Source organism: Lepisosteus oculatus, chromosome 28 (genome assembly GCF_040954835.1).
Source record: "Lepisosteus oculatus isolate fLepOcu1 chromosome 28, fLepOcu1.hap2, whole genome shotgun sequence".
In the NCBI taxonomy this organism is placed as follows: domain Eukaryota; kingdom Metazoa; phylum Chordata; class Actinopteri; order Semionotiformes; family Lepisosteidae; genus Lepisosteus; species Lepisosteus oculatus.
This window is the reverse complement of record NC_090723.1, coordinates 3,201,272-3,219,637: the sequence shown is the minus strand read 5'-3', so window position 1 is coordinate 3,219,637 and position 18,366 is coordinate 3,201,272. Positions and strand designations below refer to the sequence as shown.

The window sequence follows — 18,366 nt, the reverse complement described above, 5'->3', positions numbered from 1 at the left end:
TACCAGATCTTATTTGATGCTCATTAGGAAGTATGAGAGCCAAAGAGAGGTGTCAAAGAGCTGTCATGCACATCAAAGGGAGACCATAAGACAATGAATATATACTGTATAAGGAATTGCAATTGAATATTTTAGTGTTTGATGTTAACTCACCAAGCTGAGGAAATGACAGGGCTGGCAAAACCCTCTAAATGGAACCTTAAAACCTGATTCAGATTTGCTCAATGATTAAAACCAGCAACACATCTTTCACCTTTCGTTATCCTCGTAGCATGACTACTGCGTATGAGTTTGAATGGAAACTGGGAATTGATTAATGCCAAATCCGTCACTTCTTCTCCATGAAATTGATCTGTTTTAGCAGCACAATTGTGCACAAATTGTTCTCCTTGCTGTCAAGATTCACAGAGCTGTTTCCCAGAAAATCTCATATTAAATTTTGAATCATATATAAATATCCTGTGGACATTCAGGTTATTACACATTTGCACTGTGAATATCAGCCCATAAGAATAGTACGTTTATGAGTTCTACCATGGGCAGCACGGAGATGCTACTAGGGCAACGATAGAAGTGGTAGGTGGGTATAAGGAATGTCACAAAACAATGAATGAGGAGCTCATTGCATATGAACTTAGCTGGCTTAGCAGAGAATTAGTCATTTGCTATCAAAATTATCTTACATATGTTACTTTTTTGTGAACAAAAACAATATTTGACAAAGACCCAATGCAACCACATTGATTGCATTGAACCGCAAATACCAAGTTAACCAGGTGATCAATGCCTCCACGTTTTAAGGTACAAGTGAAACTAAACCACACAAAGCACCAATTTACTAAAAACAGAAATGTCTAGTTTGGTTGGAAACAAAAACAATGGATCAAAGCACCAATATTACCTAAAAACCTTCCCAACCAGTTTGGAATAGAGAAGTAGAGAGCAAGGTTTCAGGACAGTTCTAAGAGCCCTAAGTGATGAGCACCTTCTGACTTTTATGAAACAAATAGAAGCTGTATTTTAGACTTTCCTTATGTAATAGATGAGGAAGGTTTCTATTGGTTATTTCAGCTATGTTAACATTTCTTTCTTTCCGCCTATATCATTTTTATATTTCAGAAAAGCACAGCACGGTTGCAAGCATTTCAGACACAGTCGTGTCACTTTACCTGTAACAGCTATGGTTCAGAAGTTCTTTGCTCAATGGATTCAGAAATCGCAGGTTCTGGAAAATGACAAACCACCTCAAGTTTGGCCACATGTGGGTAAGTGTTTAAGTCCTAGGATGATATTCCCAGAATACAAAATTCAATTTCAATTGTATACAACAGCATACAATTGAAATGAAAATATAATGAGCTCTTTCTTCACTTTATACACTAATTCCTCTTTCTTGCCACAGTTTCAACTCCAGTGAAATCTTGGGATTATTCAGCAAATTTACATCAATGGATTCTGCTCCCTTTTGTAGTTCTCTGCTTCCTGTTGCTCATTACCAGTATAGTTCTGGGTGTTCTATGTGAGTATATTTCAAACATTAATAAACTGTTGCCTATAATTCTTTCAGTATTGTTTTATTTTAGGTGTATGCTATATGACATCAGGACAGTATTTGTGTAAAAGTTTTCTCTGTACTTGTTTTGTCAGTAATATATTCCTAATATATGGTACAGTATGTATATTAGACATGTATAATTCAAAACCTACAATAAAAATTTAATAAGTTGTTTTTCTGTAATGAAGTAAAGAATGCCTTATAATGCACAGTGAAAATAAACTTAAGTGGTAACTATTGTGTTACTATTACAGTATGTTACATTACTAATAAAGTGTGGTTCTAGTTTTCCTTGTTTGAAGGAAGAGTTTTACCTAGCCCTTACGTATGTAGCATAATAAAAGTATTTTTTAACTTACCACAGACAGCAAAAATAATTAAATTTTTCTGAATTGCACAATCTGAAAGTGTGCAATTATTAAAATGACCAGTTAAGTGTAACATTAGGCAGATGAAATTAGAACTCTTTCCTTACTGATACAAAGCTTCTTTTCAGTTTTTTATTTCTGTGTGCGGAAGTGTATGGAGTAACCAGACCTGATTGGTTTTTAATTTGGTAGTTGGACTTGTGTTTGCACCACTGTACTTATTGTGGCAGAAACGACTATTTTTTACAATACAAAAACTAATTTTATTTTTTAAAAACATTTGCAATGATTATGCCTAATAAAATGATATATTGATTTTCAATCACACCCAGAAACAATTTAACACAAAAAATATACACCTGAAGATGTTTGTGTGGAAATTAATTTGTAATTATGATTACTTTAAACATTGCTAAAATATTACTGTATTACATTGTGAATATGTACTATTAAATTGCATTACAGCATTTTATATTTAAAATATATAATACAGTAATTATCTAATTATAAAAGGTTATTTAGGGTTTTTTTCCGTTCTCTTTGTAAATGTGTCCAGTATCTAGTGGATATTGTAACATTAACTGAAGATTTTGATATAATATGTACAGTATACCATGGATTCCCCTTGTCTACAAAATGTTAAGTTACTTTTAGTTAGCAATTGTGCTTTATTACTGTAGTTTAGGAATCCTCCAAGGTGAAATTCCATGTTAATTACATAGTAGAAAAAAGTGCCACTTCTAAGCATTTTAAAAATTCTGGCAGTATTAATCAAATTAATCAAATTTTTTGTCAGATAACAGAGCATCGAGAGACGACAGTCTGCAGCAGGAACAGCTGAAACTGGAGATCAGGAACCTGACTGACTATAACACACAACTACAGGGAGACAACAGGAACCTGACTGACTATAACACACAACTACAGGGAGACAACAGGAACCTGACTGACTATAACACAAAACTAAAGGGAGACAACAGGAACCTGACTGATTATAACACACAACTACAGGCAGAGATCAGGCACCTGACTGATTATAACACACAACTACAGGCAGAGATCAGGAAACTGACTTACCGTATTAAACATCTACAGGCAGAGATCATGAAACTGACTTACCGTATTAAACATCTACAGGCAGAGATCAGGAACCCAACTGACTATAACAGAGAATTCACATCTGAAGAAGGCTCCACACCCGAAACATGGTCTTTCATCTCTTTTCCTTTCAGCATGGATTAAACCCTTATCTTTTTCTATAACACACAGCTATACGCAAATATCAGAAACCTGATTGACTAATAATACACAACTGCAGGGAGACAAAAGGAACCTGACTGATCTTAACACACAACTACAGGGAGTGATTTTGAACTTGATAGACTATAATAAACAACTACAAGCCTAGATCAGGAACCTCACCTAATATAACATAGAACCACAAGGTGAGATCTAAAACCTGCCTGAACATAACACAATATATGTACCTGATGTACCTAGTACCTGATGGACTACAATACACAGCTATAAGCATTGATCTGAAAACTGACTAACTATAATACACAACTACAGGCAGAGATCAGGAATCTGACTGACATTAACACATAACTACAGGCAGAGATCAGAAACCTGACTGACTATCACACACCTACAGGAAGATGATAAGCAACAACAGAAACAGATTAGGGGCCTAAATGACAATTGTAAAATTATATTGTTTTTTTTGTGTTACACACACAACTGTGTGTGGTTTAAAACTTTAATTTTTATTTGAATTCATTGTATAATTAAGGGTGTGGATGTTCTTTCTCTGATTAACAATGATCCTACACTAGTTTACCTACAGTACATTATCACTGGAGGTACTGTACTGTAGTTCTGGATAAACAGGATCTGTAAAACCACTGGAAAATGTTATTGTTAGAGTTTTTCCCGCTATGTTTCACGGTTTAAAGACTGTTTTTATACTGCATACTCGACTATTGCTCTTTGTTTCTAGATATTCTTTTTCATTTACAGTGCATCTCTAAATGGCTGAATTTATTACTCAACTGGTCATGTGCCGTCTCATAGAAATGATTGCTTTTGTTCTCAAATAAACACACAAGCAGAGAAGAATGTTGTACAGATGGAAATGCAGTAAGAAAAGTACATGTATTTTGATCATTTTGTTGTTTTTTGGGGTGATTGGTGAAACCTGGGAACGGGTTACTGATGTTCTTACCAGATAAACAAATGAGTGGAAGGGAACTGTAAATCAATTAATAAAATATCTGAATCTATTATGATAATGACCACAATTTCACAGGCAGCCATTAAAATCAGATACAAAAATAAAAATAATACAATCACTTTTAATCATACAAAGAGACATCGTGTTATACAGACATTTAAAACAATACTTATGGAAAGTCCAGTATGACTTTGATAAAACTGTAGTGTGTTGGCAAGTAAGAAGTCACAACACAAATCAGTTTTGAAATACGTTTATTGTGAAAGTCCTTCCGGTGAGTTGAGCAGAGAGACATCATTGTTCTCTCAGAGGTTAACTGTAAAAATAAAGGACATTTCTGTGTCCTTTTATACTTCAGATACAGCATGAGCGGCCTATTGTGTTGCTATAATTGTCATGTCTGGAGTGGATATATCTTATATCTTATTCTTATATAATATTGCAAACATCACAAAAATTAAACTGCCAAATATTTCTTAACATAAATACAAACGTATCACTCCCAGAGCTGCACCACATCTACATGTACACAATCTACTGAGTATGAGTAACCTGTGACAACAGACTTAGCTTTTCCAGGTGTCTAGTTAAATCATTCCGAAAGATGGTGCTAAGGACTCATCAGATCATTCTGTTCTCCAGTATATTCCCATCAAACTGTTCTATTTTCAGTGCTTAAGAAAAAGGTTCCTTTAAATCTACCTGAAGCAGGTAATAAAATATATGATTATGTATATGCCATAGTCCAGGAGTATCCAGGCCATATGTCAAGTGTGGTCATAACCATACTCTCCCAACTCATCAGAAATTGTGACATTTAGTACTAGTTATTATGCAACAGATGATACAGTATTAATAGAGCTTTTGCCTTTAATACTAATAGTGATGAATCAAGTAATATTCCTTTCAAAGTTAAAGGAACATCACGACCTGCAAGCTGTAACCATTGCATAAACCTCTCAATACAAAGAGCCAACAAATCAAGTTTGTCAGGTCTGATGTTATCAGGTCTGCAAAGGTTCTAAAATTTCAACAGCAGCTGCTGCAAGAAAAGCCCCCAGATGCGATTTGTTGGGTTTTAATGACACTGTGTTCAGCACTTTTAATGCTGTTGAGAACTACTGACACAGAAAGTTATTAAAAACAGCCCTTAAAACCAACTTATTTAAACTAAATATTAAAGGGAATTTCACCCTATGGAGATAGTCTATTAAGACTATTCACGTACCTGGATAAGATTTTGAAGGACTGGAGGTGTATTTTGAAGATTAGATTATATATTCCAGAATCAAATGAACTAACATATATTATATGAGGTTTTCAGAATCAGCTATGCAGTAAATTATACAAAGCTTTAATATAGGAACTTATGATATATGGAAAGACTAAATTGTCTTCTATTTTTCTTCAAGCCAGTGCTCAAACCTAACCTTTAAAAGGGATAAACAGTATTTCTGTATATTGGCCCTTACTATATATATCTTGTTACACAAGAGTGCTTTGTTTATATCCCTGGTTGCTTAAAAACAGAATAATCAGTTTTAAATACTAAAGTGTGATTAGTTCAATACACTCAGATGCTGACATATACAGCTTAGACCCCAAAAAATCAGTTTAGTACTGAGATATGACAGCAAAACACATCACATTAATAAAGCCGTTGTTAGACTACAGGTAATACAATGAAATTGGATTTAGGCTTGGGATCATATTTAAATGTAATAATAAGGAAGTAAACTGATTGATACAAGATACATTTACAGGACAACCCTCATGGCTTTTTTTTAACCATGCAGGGTCCAGTTTTGTCTCTTTACCTGCTGAGTAAAAAACTACTTCAGGGAGGCCTAAAGAAGAGTATGCAGAATCTGTAAAGTCAAAGGTGTGTCAGATATAGACAGATTTAAGAATGTAATCTCTTTAATCTGTACAGAAGAAAGGCTATTAAGGCACTCTTGATGATAAAACCATCACAACCAAAACCAAGCAATTTCACACTGTTCATAAAAACCTCAACTGCAGTATGCAGTCCATGGAGCGAGACCAGAAAGAAACAGAAGTGTGATAAAGGGACCATTTCACTCTCTTGATAGTAATCTTGTATTTGTGCCTGCCTGCCCCCTGGGAATGTCACTTTTGTTTGATTCTTCAGCTCTCCAATTGTCAAGTAATAAATTTGCAGAGCTCAATTCTGTTTTTTATTTTGTTGTTCCAGTACAACATGTTGTATTGTATCCAGTGTAAAATCTATTGATCAAAACTATTATTTTGTTACATCATCACCTCTTGTAACTCAAACCATTGTGTTTAGTGTGAATAGACCTTTATACATTCAAATATGGTCATGAACTTGTGATAACATCCACCTGTCCTTGTTTCAAGACATTCTCATTTTTTAAAACAAAATGAACATTGTGCCCGTTTTCCAAAATGGTCACCCATTTTAATGCAACACTTATATCGTATTTACTAACCCTGACTCTATCCCTAACCCTTGTAAACTAACCTCTTACCCTAGGTTGCAAATGAAATAAAGTGTGCATATTAAAGAAAAATACTGAGGATAATAAAATGTGCAGTGATTTGAAACAGAACAGCTCATTCTGCACCAAAAAAAACCCCAGAGAGACAATTTGGAAGAAAGGGACTCTGTATCCCAATATAAATGGTGCTGTGACTCATTTATGATGAAAAAGGAAGTAAACTAACTACCTAACTTTCAGAAAAAAACCTTTTAGAACTTCTGCTTTCACTCAGAGCCAAGAATGTCTGTTCACTAGTAACTAGTTGTCTGTACCCTCAGTTATATCTTAGGCTTACTTATAAAGTTTTACATCATTTTCAAAGGTGTGAATTGTTCAAATAAAACAAAACTACTTATCTGTTTTTTCAGTCATACTCATTCATCATCCATATTCTCTCACTAACGCCAAATACATGTATTCTTTAAAAGGTTTTAATTGTGTTCAAAAAGAACATGTGAAAGAGTCTGTATCAATAATTTCTTTTCAGAGCAGCCAGAGGAAAAAACAGAAGTAAAAGAAGGAGCTACGGTAGATGTCCAGGATTCACAAATGGATCAACTAAATGTTAACCACAAACAATAACAACGTTGTTTAAGTTATTCAGTGTGTATGTGTGTGGGGGGAGTCTGTACTTTACCTGGGTTAATACACAAGAACAGTCCCAGAGTCATTCTTCCTACACTTTAGAACCCATATAAGCGGGACACGGAAATCTGTGCCAGACAAAGATCTTTCTCTCCCCACATCACAATAACCATGGAAATGAGACCTATCTACACTGGGGACCTTGTCCCCTCACTTCAAGGGTATTCTCGGATTGGGTCCCAAGATGGAGAAGAGGGAGGTAAATTTTGGGCATTGTTAACCACATCTTAAATTCACAGAGTCCTTTTTGTTATAGTTCCTGTAGTTTTAAATTAAGACTAAAACTGAAGATGTAATTTTATCTTTGTCGGATGAATTCAGGACCATTTGTATACTGTTTGTGTACATTTGTGTACTTTATCTACAGAGATCAAAATCTGTCTTTAATCAACTTTCCATTTTTTAAGTGCAGTATATAATGGCGCTTGATTTGCCACCAAATATCTTTAACCTCATACGATATCTTCCTTTAGTTCCTTAGTAGATGTATGTGTACAGTACATACTCTGAGAGCCCATAAAAATGCCATGATATTCTCTAGAGGAATATCACTCAACAAATCCTCAAGTCACTTTTGTGACTGAAATAAAAATAAACCCTTGAGGAATTTTATTGCATGGGAAAAGATTCTCTCGATATGATTTCTGAATTGGTGGCAGGTGAACAATAAATAATGTAATTTTTGGAATGTCTGATCTGTGGAACACCTTTTGATGACAGCATGTCCATAGGCATTTATCAGCCCTATAAAACAGAACTACTAGATCTGTGAGATCAGTGAGGTGTCACAACTGATTGCCGAGAAGGACATCAGCACCTCAGGATGGTGAATGCTGGCATTTTTTAGAAGTTGGTTTCATGATGGTATAATACTCCCCTAACTCTTATTTCTCATGTTTCAGACCTAGTTAGTTTAACTGGTAGAGTTTGTGATTGTCCTCATTCAGTATCTTTGCGATCAGTTTCTATTATCCAAAATAGGTGCATCAGGCTTTATTTGAGCTAAGTCTTTACTTACTGACTTGGATGGCAATGCTGGGCAACGTAGAGGTAATTTTGGTCACAAAAGATTGGAAGGTGTCATTTTCTCTGATTAATGGGAGTTTTGCTGATGGCTGGCTCTATGTCTTTTGATATCAGGAGGATGATTTGTACAATTTGAATGCTTCAAGCTCAATAGTGCCTTACAGTAGAATACGATCTGATTACAGGAGCTGTGTATCTGTCACAGCAGATACCAGGTGGTGATGTTATCCAGAAAAACAAGAGAACTCTGCCTGACTAAAGCCAACCCAGGCCCGGCAGTGGTTAGTCTGTTTCCACTTGAAAAATTCAAGAGGACTTCACTGATTTAACCTTTCAGGAGCCCCTTTTATGTCTTAATTAGAGGATGGAGAAAACAGTCAAAATTAAACACATTTTTACAGCATTTATTTTAAAAGGGCTTAGTAACATATCTTTATGAAACACCCTAAAGCTGTGGACTTCTCCACCATATACCAAAACCTTACTATTGAATTATAATTTTTCCGCAACAATGTGTGAAATATGTACCTGTTTCTTAACTTCTAATTCATCAGTTGATTTCTACAGACAGTATATAGTTTTAATGTTGTTGCCAGACTCTTCAGGGGACTTTCTTGTTGAATGTTTTGTTCTCAGTTCCAGGAAGGAGTGCCGAATGTGCATTAGGTTCCTATCAACGAATTTTATTCTTTGTGACGACAGTGTGCTGTCTGCTAGTAGCTACCAATATAGTGCTGGGTGATTTCTGTGAGTACAATACAAAATTTTAAAAAATCATACACATACTGTAGATATGATTGTAAACCACTCTGTCCAAGGTTTTTCAAGTTTGAACACTGTATTTTGTTCTCCTTTTTTTTGTAGATAAAAGAACGTCATTAGAAAAGGACGAATCTCTGAAGAATCAGTCTCAGCTACAACAAGACAAATGGAACCTTTCAGATACCAACAAAAAACTGTGGAGTCAAAACAAGGAATTGTCTGACTCTAGTATCAAGCTGAGCAGTGTGAACAGAAACCTGTCTGACTTCAATTCCCAGTTACAGAACACAACTAAGAACTTGTCTGACTATAACAAGATTTTGCAAAGTCAGATAAAAAATGTGTCTGCTTTAAACGTAGAGCTAGAGTCTGAGAATAGGAATTTGACAGACTCCATGAAACACTTGATGGAACAAAATGCTAACCTCAGTGTTTCTAATAGAGATTTAAAGAATGGCAATAGTTACTTATCTGACACTATCAGTGACCTTGGAAGTAAAATCATGGAGAAGGAATATCTTATTGATTTATTGCAAAGCCAGAACTCAAACTTGTCTGATATTATTGCAGAATTGAAGAATGACAATCACAAGCTTGTTAAAGCACTAGACAAAGCAAAGTCTGAAAACCAAACACTGCTGCACCATCAGGGAGAGTTAGAAAAGCAGCTGTACGACTTGACAGAAGAAAATACAAGAATCAAGGTTGAAATGCTGGAATTAAAAATGAGCAATTTCGAGCTCTCTGCAAAATACTCTGCACTGCATGAACACTGTCACTCCACACATGGTAAGGACACATTTAAAAAATATTCCAATAAAAGGTCCTGGGCAGGAATGCAGCTGTACAGTACCTTGCGTTCCCAGGAGTGTCTCCAGGGTTCTGCAATTCTTACCAGGAATAAGCAGCTTTCCCACAATGAATTGGTGGAGGGATCCAATTTCTTTATTGCATTTTAAGTATCTCATGAAAAAGACATAATCTTCAGCAACAACTGAGGAGCTGTGGTAGCTCAGACGACAAGGGCGTCTAGCTCCAGAGTGGAAGGACCTGGGTTCAATCCCAGGTAGGGGCAAGTGATGCAGCTCTAATTCCTTCCAGACAGCTCCCAGGTCACCAACTCAGCCTGCTCTCCAAATGAGTACCAGGGGTAACAGGCTGGCTGGAGAGTGATGCTGACCACATCACTTCCAGTGTTGGATAATCAAGTTGAATGGTGGCCCATGCCCCCCACTCCCCCATGGGCCTTTATGGCCTGGAAAGGGACCTACAACTGAGATTTGGTTATTACCTATGTGGTGTAATAGTTTATTGTAATTCTTAGGTAAGACCACTAAATATCACACAGAAACATATTTTGTAGAGTTGCTTTTTAGTTTTTGTTTTCTGATCAGAAAGGTGTAATGGGAGAGAAAAATTAACAGCTGGATTTCAGTTATCTTGTGTAGCTGTTCAAGACAGTGTTGAATAAGACTGTCTTGTAATAATCAATAAGCCTCTAGTCTCAAGAGAGGAAGACAAGTTTATGGTACTGAACCTAACTCCTTAGTCTCTAACAGGACAGATTTGTTTACATCTTTGTGGACATAGTAAACAAAGTTTACAAAGATCTGCATGCATGAAGAACAGCTGCCAAAAAAGTTAAAAGAAATACATAATCCTGTAAAAATAAGGTAATTTAACCCATGAGACTAACTTATCTTTATGAGTGTGTTAAGACATTGGCAATATTTTGTCTTACTGAGATATTGGATGCACAAGATGTAATATATTCTCTTTTGCTTACTTCACTCATGGTGTTTTTTTTTTAATACCTCTTAGTCCTTAGGAAAATATGGTGAAGTTACAGACTGATGTCTGCAGCACTGTTTCAGCAGTTTGTGTCAGGGGATTTAGTTGTTTTATGCTCATCTGTATTCGAGTCACAGACCCCACTGTTCTCATGCATTCTTTCAGGGCATCATAGCTCCTCAAGACACAGACATCACGGACATCATGGTGAGTAAATTAAATACAGTACAGCTTTATTTTCTCTTTAAGATTTGATATCTAAGAAAGGGTAGTATGAAAAGCACAAAAATACAAACTCAGAGATGGAAACCTTATGGGTTTTACATCCAACCTGTCATACACATTAAGCAGCAGTTTAAAAACATAGTGTTTACTATATAATATCTAATAATACTATATAATAGCAGTGTAATTCATTTTCATATAGGAAATTGTGCATTGTACTGAATAAATACATGCCACTGTCCTAAAGTAAAGTGCACAAGTAATATACCAACTGTATCATCTAGTTAGATTTTGCGATTCACACTTTTAACCCAACAATTCTACGTGAAAATGGGAGATAAAGGAAAGCATAAAAGTATCAGTTGTCATGAATTCCTACGGGCTGAAAGCTGTACAGTAGCTCTCAAAAGTACTGCAAGGTGTAACTGTTCGTTCAGCCACACAGCCCTTGTGCTGATAACATTGTTTTTTCACTAGACCTGACGGGAAGGGCTTTCTACTTCCCTACGGCCTCTGATCCTCTCTATGTCAGACTGATCCCAGAGAGGCATGAAGCTCTCACAGAAACCACAGTTTGTTTGAGATACAGCTCTGACCAGAATAAGAACATGTTCCTGTTTTCCATTTCCACGCCCCATGAAGACAACGTACTTACTCTCTACAAGGTTCATCAAGGAGAATACGCCATGTCTTTAAATAATGAGCAAACAACATTTAAAGTCAACGATACTGCCCCGCCATCAGGCTGGACACATATTTGCGTGACCTGGGAGTCAGCTACTGGATCTGTTCGGCTATTTGTAAATGGGATGCACAGCAGGTACCAAAAGGGAAGCTTGCAAGAGATCAGTCATGGAATGCAATCCATTTACCTTGGCCAAGACCCAGCCTCTAGCAGTGGAAAGAAGGGCAGCCATTACTCTTTCAGTGGCCAGATAACAGAGGTGTATGTGGGAGATACTGTACTCTCTGACTGCGAGATAAGTGCATTGAATGCTGGATTAGATGCTCCCTTCGACAGTCTTTTAAGCTGGAAATCACTGCAATACGAGAAACATGACAAAATCCTCCTCAAACATGTGAAAGGTATCTGCTTGTAGTTTCCCTGACATTAGATGCAGCAGGTAAAGTAAGATTTTATCTTTAATATTTTTTTGCTTTGCACCATTTCAGCAGTTGTAGACAGGTTTTTGACAAAAGAAATTAGATAAGATTTTAAGCAGGGTGCCACTATGAAAGCCACCAGTGCCTGTGAAATGCGTCATTAGCTTAAACACAAGCATGCAACCTGTGCATCATTAACTGACAGAGAAATTGCACAGGGATCAAAGGAATGTTTCTCAACATGAACCATAAAGGGTCCGTGTACCACCACCATGTTATTTCCTTATACCAATCACACAGATAGAAAACTATTCCAGAGACAGTATGTAAATTGGAAAGGAACTGAATGTTTGCTGTATCAGCCTTTATACAAACAGCTATTTTAATAATTTACACCAATCACACGAAGCAACGAGATCTAAAGAGCAAGGAGAGACATGCGTTAGATAATAATTCCAACATGTCTGGGGATTTTCCCTTTAATATGACAATGCTCCAGTGAAGATTGTAAAACATAACCAGACTATTATTAAAACAGTGTACTTGTTTACTTTGGAATGTTAAACTATTGTCTTTTTGATGACTGTAGAAATATGAAAATATATATTGTGAAAGTCCCTTTTGCAAAAAAGAAGACTCTAATGAAAAAGCCACCCAGCATTGTAATTCTGGGGTTGCTGTTATTGAGAGGTATACATTAATTTTTGTGCTAAATGCAATAAAGCGTACAGATACTGAACAAATGTGCTGTTTGTGTTTGAAAAGAAAATTTAAAGTTTTCCTAAATTCTTGAAATAGATGAAATCACATACTCTCAATTAGTGAAAATAAGTATAGAAAGATTCTAATTTCTAAAACATTTGGAAGAACAGAACATAATGATAAAAGAGATACAGACATGCTCCTTAATATTGAAAAATGTTTTTTTATAAAGTGTCGTTTATAGGATGTATGGCAATTTATTAACCATTGTACTGGACCTCAGTTCAGGTGACAAATTAAAAGCAGAGATTACGTTGATCTTCAAATTTAATTCTAGCATCAGTGTTGGTGCTTTTAATCTGTGTCTTCAGGTGTACAAACTGAGTGACTCATCAATGTTAGAGAGACTTCCAGTGATGGACTAGATTAACCGCAGCCTAAAGTTTGTCTTTTCAGTCCCCTTCTATTGGTTGAGAGACAATTGTAACAAACTACGCTCTTGCTTTTTAATTCCTGGTTTCCGAAAGCTGTCTTCTCCTTAAAAACAGTTGTTTTTTTCCATATTACCCATCCTCTCATTATGATCTACTGCAATGTTTCTGCCCTTTCCCTTTGTTATATACTAGGACATTAAAAGTACCAGAAAATGTAACAAAAGAAAGACAAACTAGTTTAACACCCATCATCACTGGAAAGTCCCAGACTTACCACAGAATGTGAATCAGCAGGTTGGACAGAAAACATCCTAAATTTGGTCCCAATGTTTGTGTCCTATCCTCTGGGATTCTGAGCCATCTCTTGATCCCGCGATAAAATGGCATAAAATAAAGATGATAAAATGGCAGAGTAGGGCTTAGATCATAAAACATAACAGGCATCCTGGTGTAAAATATGTTCTAGTATGAAGTAGTTAGTATTCAACTCCATCAAACTTCATTTTATTAGTTTATAGTATCAGCAAAATGAGAATTATTTTACATGACCTAATTTTTTATTTAATTTATCTGAATGGAGCAGGAGACGTATTTGTTTTTAAGTCCCTAGGTTACACTTCAATGTGTAGGAATGAAGGCACGGCATGTACAGTATAAGTATAACGAATGTGTGCATACACAAGCCAATTCATTCAGTGAAGGTTTTACACAATTCCATTAGTCACATGAAGAGGAACTTAAAAGCACACAGTCACTCAGCTGTTAGTCAGGGTCCCATACAGTTACACCTCCCACAAGTTCAGATTAACCACCACCAATGTATCTTCCTCATGCCACTGATGTAAGAGTTACTTTTCCAGTAAGGAAACAAGGAAATGAAAAGTGCAGATCTCAAGATCGAGCTTTCAGCTCAGATGCACTTACCTTTCTAGGCTGGCTGAATTGTTTTAGAAGGCTCCATCGACATGCAGAAAATTCAGACAGGATCTGCCATTCTGGTTTTTACTACTGTGTGGCTCTCCAGAGCTGATGTTGGAGACTTTGGGCCTTGCACAAGCTTCTTTTATAATGAATGCCCACCCAAAGGCCTGGAAGGAGCAAAGATCTGCCAGCGTTACATGAATAAGTACCATTTTGCCAGCCTTTATGACAGACATCGCCGTATACCTTTGTACTCTGCCTACCTCTTTATCCCAGCATCTGGAAAGAGACCCAAGACGCACTGGAAGTTTGAGCCCCAGGTAAGTTTGTCTTAAGTATAAGCTTCATCTCACAATTTCATATGAAGCTAACACAGCTGTACCATTTCATCATGATGTTATTCTGCTTATGCATGACAGATATTGATGAATTTATGCATTACCTGATTGTGTATTGAAATAAAAGATGTTTCTTGTCTAATCGTTGCTCCAGCACTCAACGCAGAGTGATCAGGAACATCAGTTGTTACCACAGTTGAATATCTTGGTTGTACCACAAATGAACGTACAGTAGATGTAGAGATGTGTTAAAGGAGTGATAGTTTGTGAAAAATAAATTCTAATCCTTTGGCTGTTGATTCTTGGATGTAGAAGAACATTAAGTTACAAACTAGACAAGGGGGCTACTCATCCTTTCTAACCCAATTGATAGTATTTAATTGATCCAAAGATGTCACACAAAGATGTCCTGTTAGCCAGTGTATCAGCCTTAACAACATGGTTGGATAGTCCCACATTGCTTTTTCATTGTTGTTCACAATATTTCAAGCTGTAATTTTAGCATATGAATTCTCAGATGTATGCTGACTGAGTTTTTTGTTACTCATTAGAAAATATAACTGTGGATAATAACAGAAATTCTGCATTCTTATAAAATACCTTAAAATTGTGTTGAAAATGCCAGAGCCAAGAAAATAATTATGAGCACAACATTGCTCAATTAATATGTGTCTCCACAAACCACAAGGATCACAGTGTTAATGTTTAGTTTTCCTGGAGTTAGGTCATGCACAACAAATGTGAATGTGAATTTTGTTTTACTGCATATACTGTACAGTAACTCACACGCCATAGCTCACAGCAAGTCAGATAGTTTACTCGCTATGTTTTGCTTAGGCCAACAGGACTACGGTAGTGCACGTTCAACAGGGAAGTTCAAGAAGAAAGAAGAAGATTATAAACCACACTCATACATTTTCGTGTCAGTTAGTTCCCCTTAATTTTTATTGTTATTGCAAAAAGCACTTCCCAGAAATAAAGCTTTTCACAGCCACTAAAACCCTCTGGTTTTCACCTATCTCCCATGACAGTGGAACATACATATCTTTACACAAAAACACATGAAGCAATTTCACAATAAATCTGTAGAATTCTAGTAAATCGGAGGAAGAGAGCTATATCTTGGATGTTTGTAATTTCTTGATACATTATTTTCTTCTCTCACCTAGCTTGCTTACACAAAGGCAGATGGAAACATGATGCCCTTCCCATCCGGTCCGATCGATCAAAACGTGGTGGAAAGTCAAACCGTTGAGACAGACTACACTAACTCCAGCTACACCCGAGGTCACCTGAACCCCAGCCTCCACCACAGTGATCCCACTGAGAAATGCTCCACCTTCACCCTCACCAACATTGTGCCACAGAAGGAAGAGTCGAATGATGGACCTTGGGCTGCGCTGGAGATGGATGTCAACAAAAGGCTCACCAGCTACTGTGAAAAGGAAGCCTACATAGTGACAGGGGCCATCCCCTATAGGAAAGACAGATGGATAAAGAAAGACAGAGTGGCTGTGCCTGAATATCTATGGTCAGCTTACTGTTGCCCCAGCTACCGGAAGAACATCTCCACCACCTTTACTCAAGAGTTTCCCACTTTTGCTGCTATTGGTCGCAATGACCCCAACAGCACAGAAGAGATTGTGCCCATAGACAAAAGCAAGCCAAAAAGAATCAGAGGTTATGACGTGAGGCTCATGCCCCTGAAGACACTGGAAATGTTCCTCCAAGACAGATTTGGCAGAGCTATCAGCGTGTTCTACAACTGGTGCTCTCCCTGAAGCTTTTCCCAAGCCTCTAAAACACTGGTTTTCACAGCAAGATAATGGTCCAATTATTCAAGATAATTATTATGGGATTTTTTTATGGGTAGTTGGAACATAGGCCTTTGGTATTTGAAAATGTGTACATATCGTAACTTGTATGTTTATATTGTGTGTAGTTTAGTATGTCTATTGTCATTTTTAATAAATATTTTAACCAAGTGTGCCTGACTTTTTACTCTTTTCACCAAAGCTGCGCCAGACGACAAAGAACTCATGTGGTTCTAATACCAACCACTCTGGTATATTCTTGGCAAAATCATTTACAAGTAGGGATTATGATTATTTATTTTATGTACCAATGTACGTACTCGGTCAATTTCTGATTTTCTCCATTTTCATAACCCCCCATTTGGGACAATATTTTCATAAAATCTTAAAAGACAGGTTATGTGCAGTGTAGGTTAATGACAAATGGTTCACGTTAAGTACAAATGCTACCATGGAGAACATGTTACTGTGGACAACAACATTTTTGCAATCTATTAGAGGCCACTAACATCACAGACATTCAACTGATTTTACATTCTAGCAGTTCACTGTGCAACCTTTGGTGGTTTGTGCTCTCTGATGTATACTACCAATCTTAATGAGAACATTTGCATGTGTACAGTATTTCATTCCTCCACAATACAATTTTCAGTGCAAAGCTGAAATTTGCATACTGGGCTGTAAATACAATATATCGCCTAAGCAAGTCAATTAACAGTATGTACTTATTTCCATGATCTTCAAATCAAGCACCTCTTCATTTTCCTTCTCACACTTTTCGTACTCCTTCAGGTGTAGTATAGGTTTTAGGTCAGGTTGGAGCCTGTTCTCAGTATGGAGACAGAGAGGTGAGGATTGAAGCATGTCTCCTTCTGGCAATCTCCAAAATATGTGTAAGCTATGATTTACAGTGACAAGCGTTTGTGGATGGCTAGCTGCAGGGCAAATAAAGAAAATGTCATCAATTCAGCCTTTTTGAAGATATTTTTACAGCTTTGGTATTTCTGTAAAAAAACTGCACTTTTTTTAGAACTGTTGTCTTAAATGAAGGAAAGTCCGAATTCTGACTTTAAAATTAATGAAGAATTGAAGCTTCTGAAAGAAAAGCACCACTTTTCTCTTTTCCCACCTGTTACATATCCTACATGATTTCACCCAGTCGTTCTGTTTCTCCTTGGATTTATTACCTTTGATTTGGGTCAAACTGTACTCTAAACAACAATGACAAAAGAGAGCCATTACAACAGGGTGCCTTCTGCTTAAGGAATTAAGTATTTTAGGAATGAGCTTGACCATGTTCTAAGTTGCTCCATATTAGCTCTCCAGGGGTGTCCACACCTCCTGTTACAGTATGTCGGAACATATGGAGTCGTTTACAGTAGATACAATGTTCATGAAAACATCAATATCTTCTTGGTTGCATTACTCCTAACAAAAGAGTTTAATACATTTCAAACGATCAATATGTTGTAACTTTATATACTGATAAGGAGACATTATGTATTAATAAATCAATTGTATACTGTATGTAACTTGAGAACAAGTGGTTTATCTGCAGGGATGATCTAACCAAAAGCCTCATTCCAGAAGTTATAATCCAGGAGAGAAAAGTATAAACTGAAAAGAATACAAGCTTCACCAAAAGTATGTTTAATTAATATATCTTAGTACGCAGAAATAAGTCAGTCTAATTTCAACTGCCTATATTGACTATACTTGTCTATGTTGTGGACAAGTATTACGAGTTGGAATTCTCGGCTGACCCTCTGCAATTTAACATTTCTGAGGTTTACTTCACCAAATCTGAGGAAGAAAGGAGAAAGGCAGTTCAGTAAAGCATATAGGCTGCTATGGTCACTGAGGAAAGCAGTACCTTCAGCAAAGATGAAGGAAATGCAGCTTCTGGAGTTAAAGACAGTGCGT

General features: G+C 36.6%; 2 protein-coding genes and 1 long non-coding RNA gene across 4 annotated transcripts; all 3 read left to right on the top strand.

Annotated features, from left to right (window-relative positions):
* The first annotated feature begins 994 nt into the window (after positions 1–994).
* Positions 995–4,205, top strand: LOC107079243 (uncharacterized). Its single transcript, XR_001480192.2, has 3 exons — positions 995–1,265; positions 1,403–1,519; positions 2,720–4,205. It is a non-coding gene; the product is annotated as an uncharacterized lncRNA (long non-coding RNA).
* Positions 4,206–7,257: 3,052 nt separating this feature from the next.
* Positions 7,258–13,125, top strand: LOC102689078 (uncharacterized). 2 transcript variants are annotated; one of them, XM_069185779.1, is made up of 5 exons: positions 7,258–7,525; positions 8,989–9,099; positions 9,217–9,903; positions 11,071–11,112; positions 11,608–13,125. In XM_069185779.1, exons 1-5 carry the CDS (start codon positions 7,438–7,440, stop codon positions 12,228–12,230), a joined length of 1,551 nt encoding a protein of 516 aa, XP_069041880.1. In that variant the 5' UTR covers positions 7,258–7,437; the 3' UTR covers positions 12,231–13,125. The 2 variants fall into 2 exon arrangements, with proteins under 2 accessions (XP_069041880.1, XP_069041881.1); XM_069185780.1 differs by lacking the exon at positions 8,989–9,099.
* Positions 13,126–13,997: 872 nt separating this feature from the next.
* Positions 13,998–16,614, top strand: LOC102688876 (endonuclease domain-containing 1 protein-like). The gene is made up of 2 exons (XM_006638177.3): positions 13,998–14,611; positions 15,799–16,614. The coding sequence occupies exons 1-2, from the start codon at positions 14,336–14,338 to the stop codon at positions 16,408–16,410; spliced, it is 888 nt and encodes a 295-aa protein (XP_006638240.2). The 5' UTR covers positions 13,998–14,335; the 3' UTR covers positions 16,411–16,614.
* Positions 16,615–18,366: the final 1,752 nt, after the last annotated feature.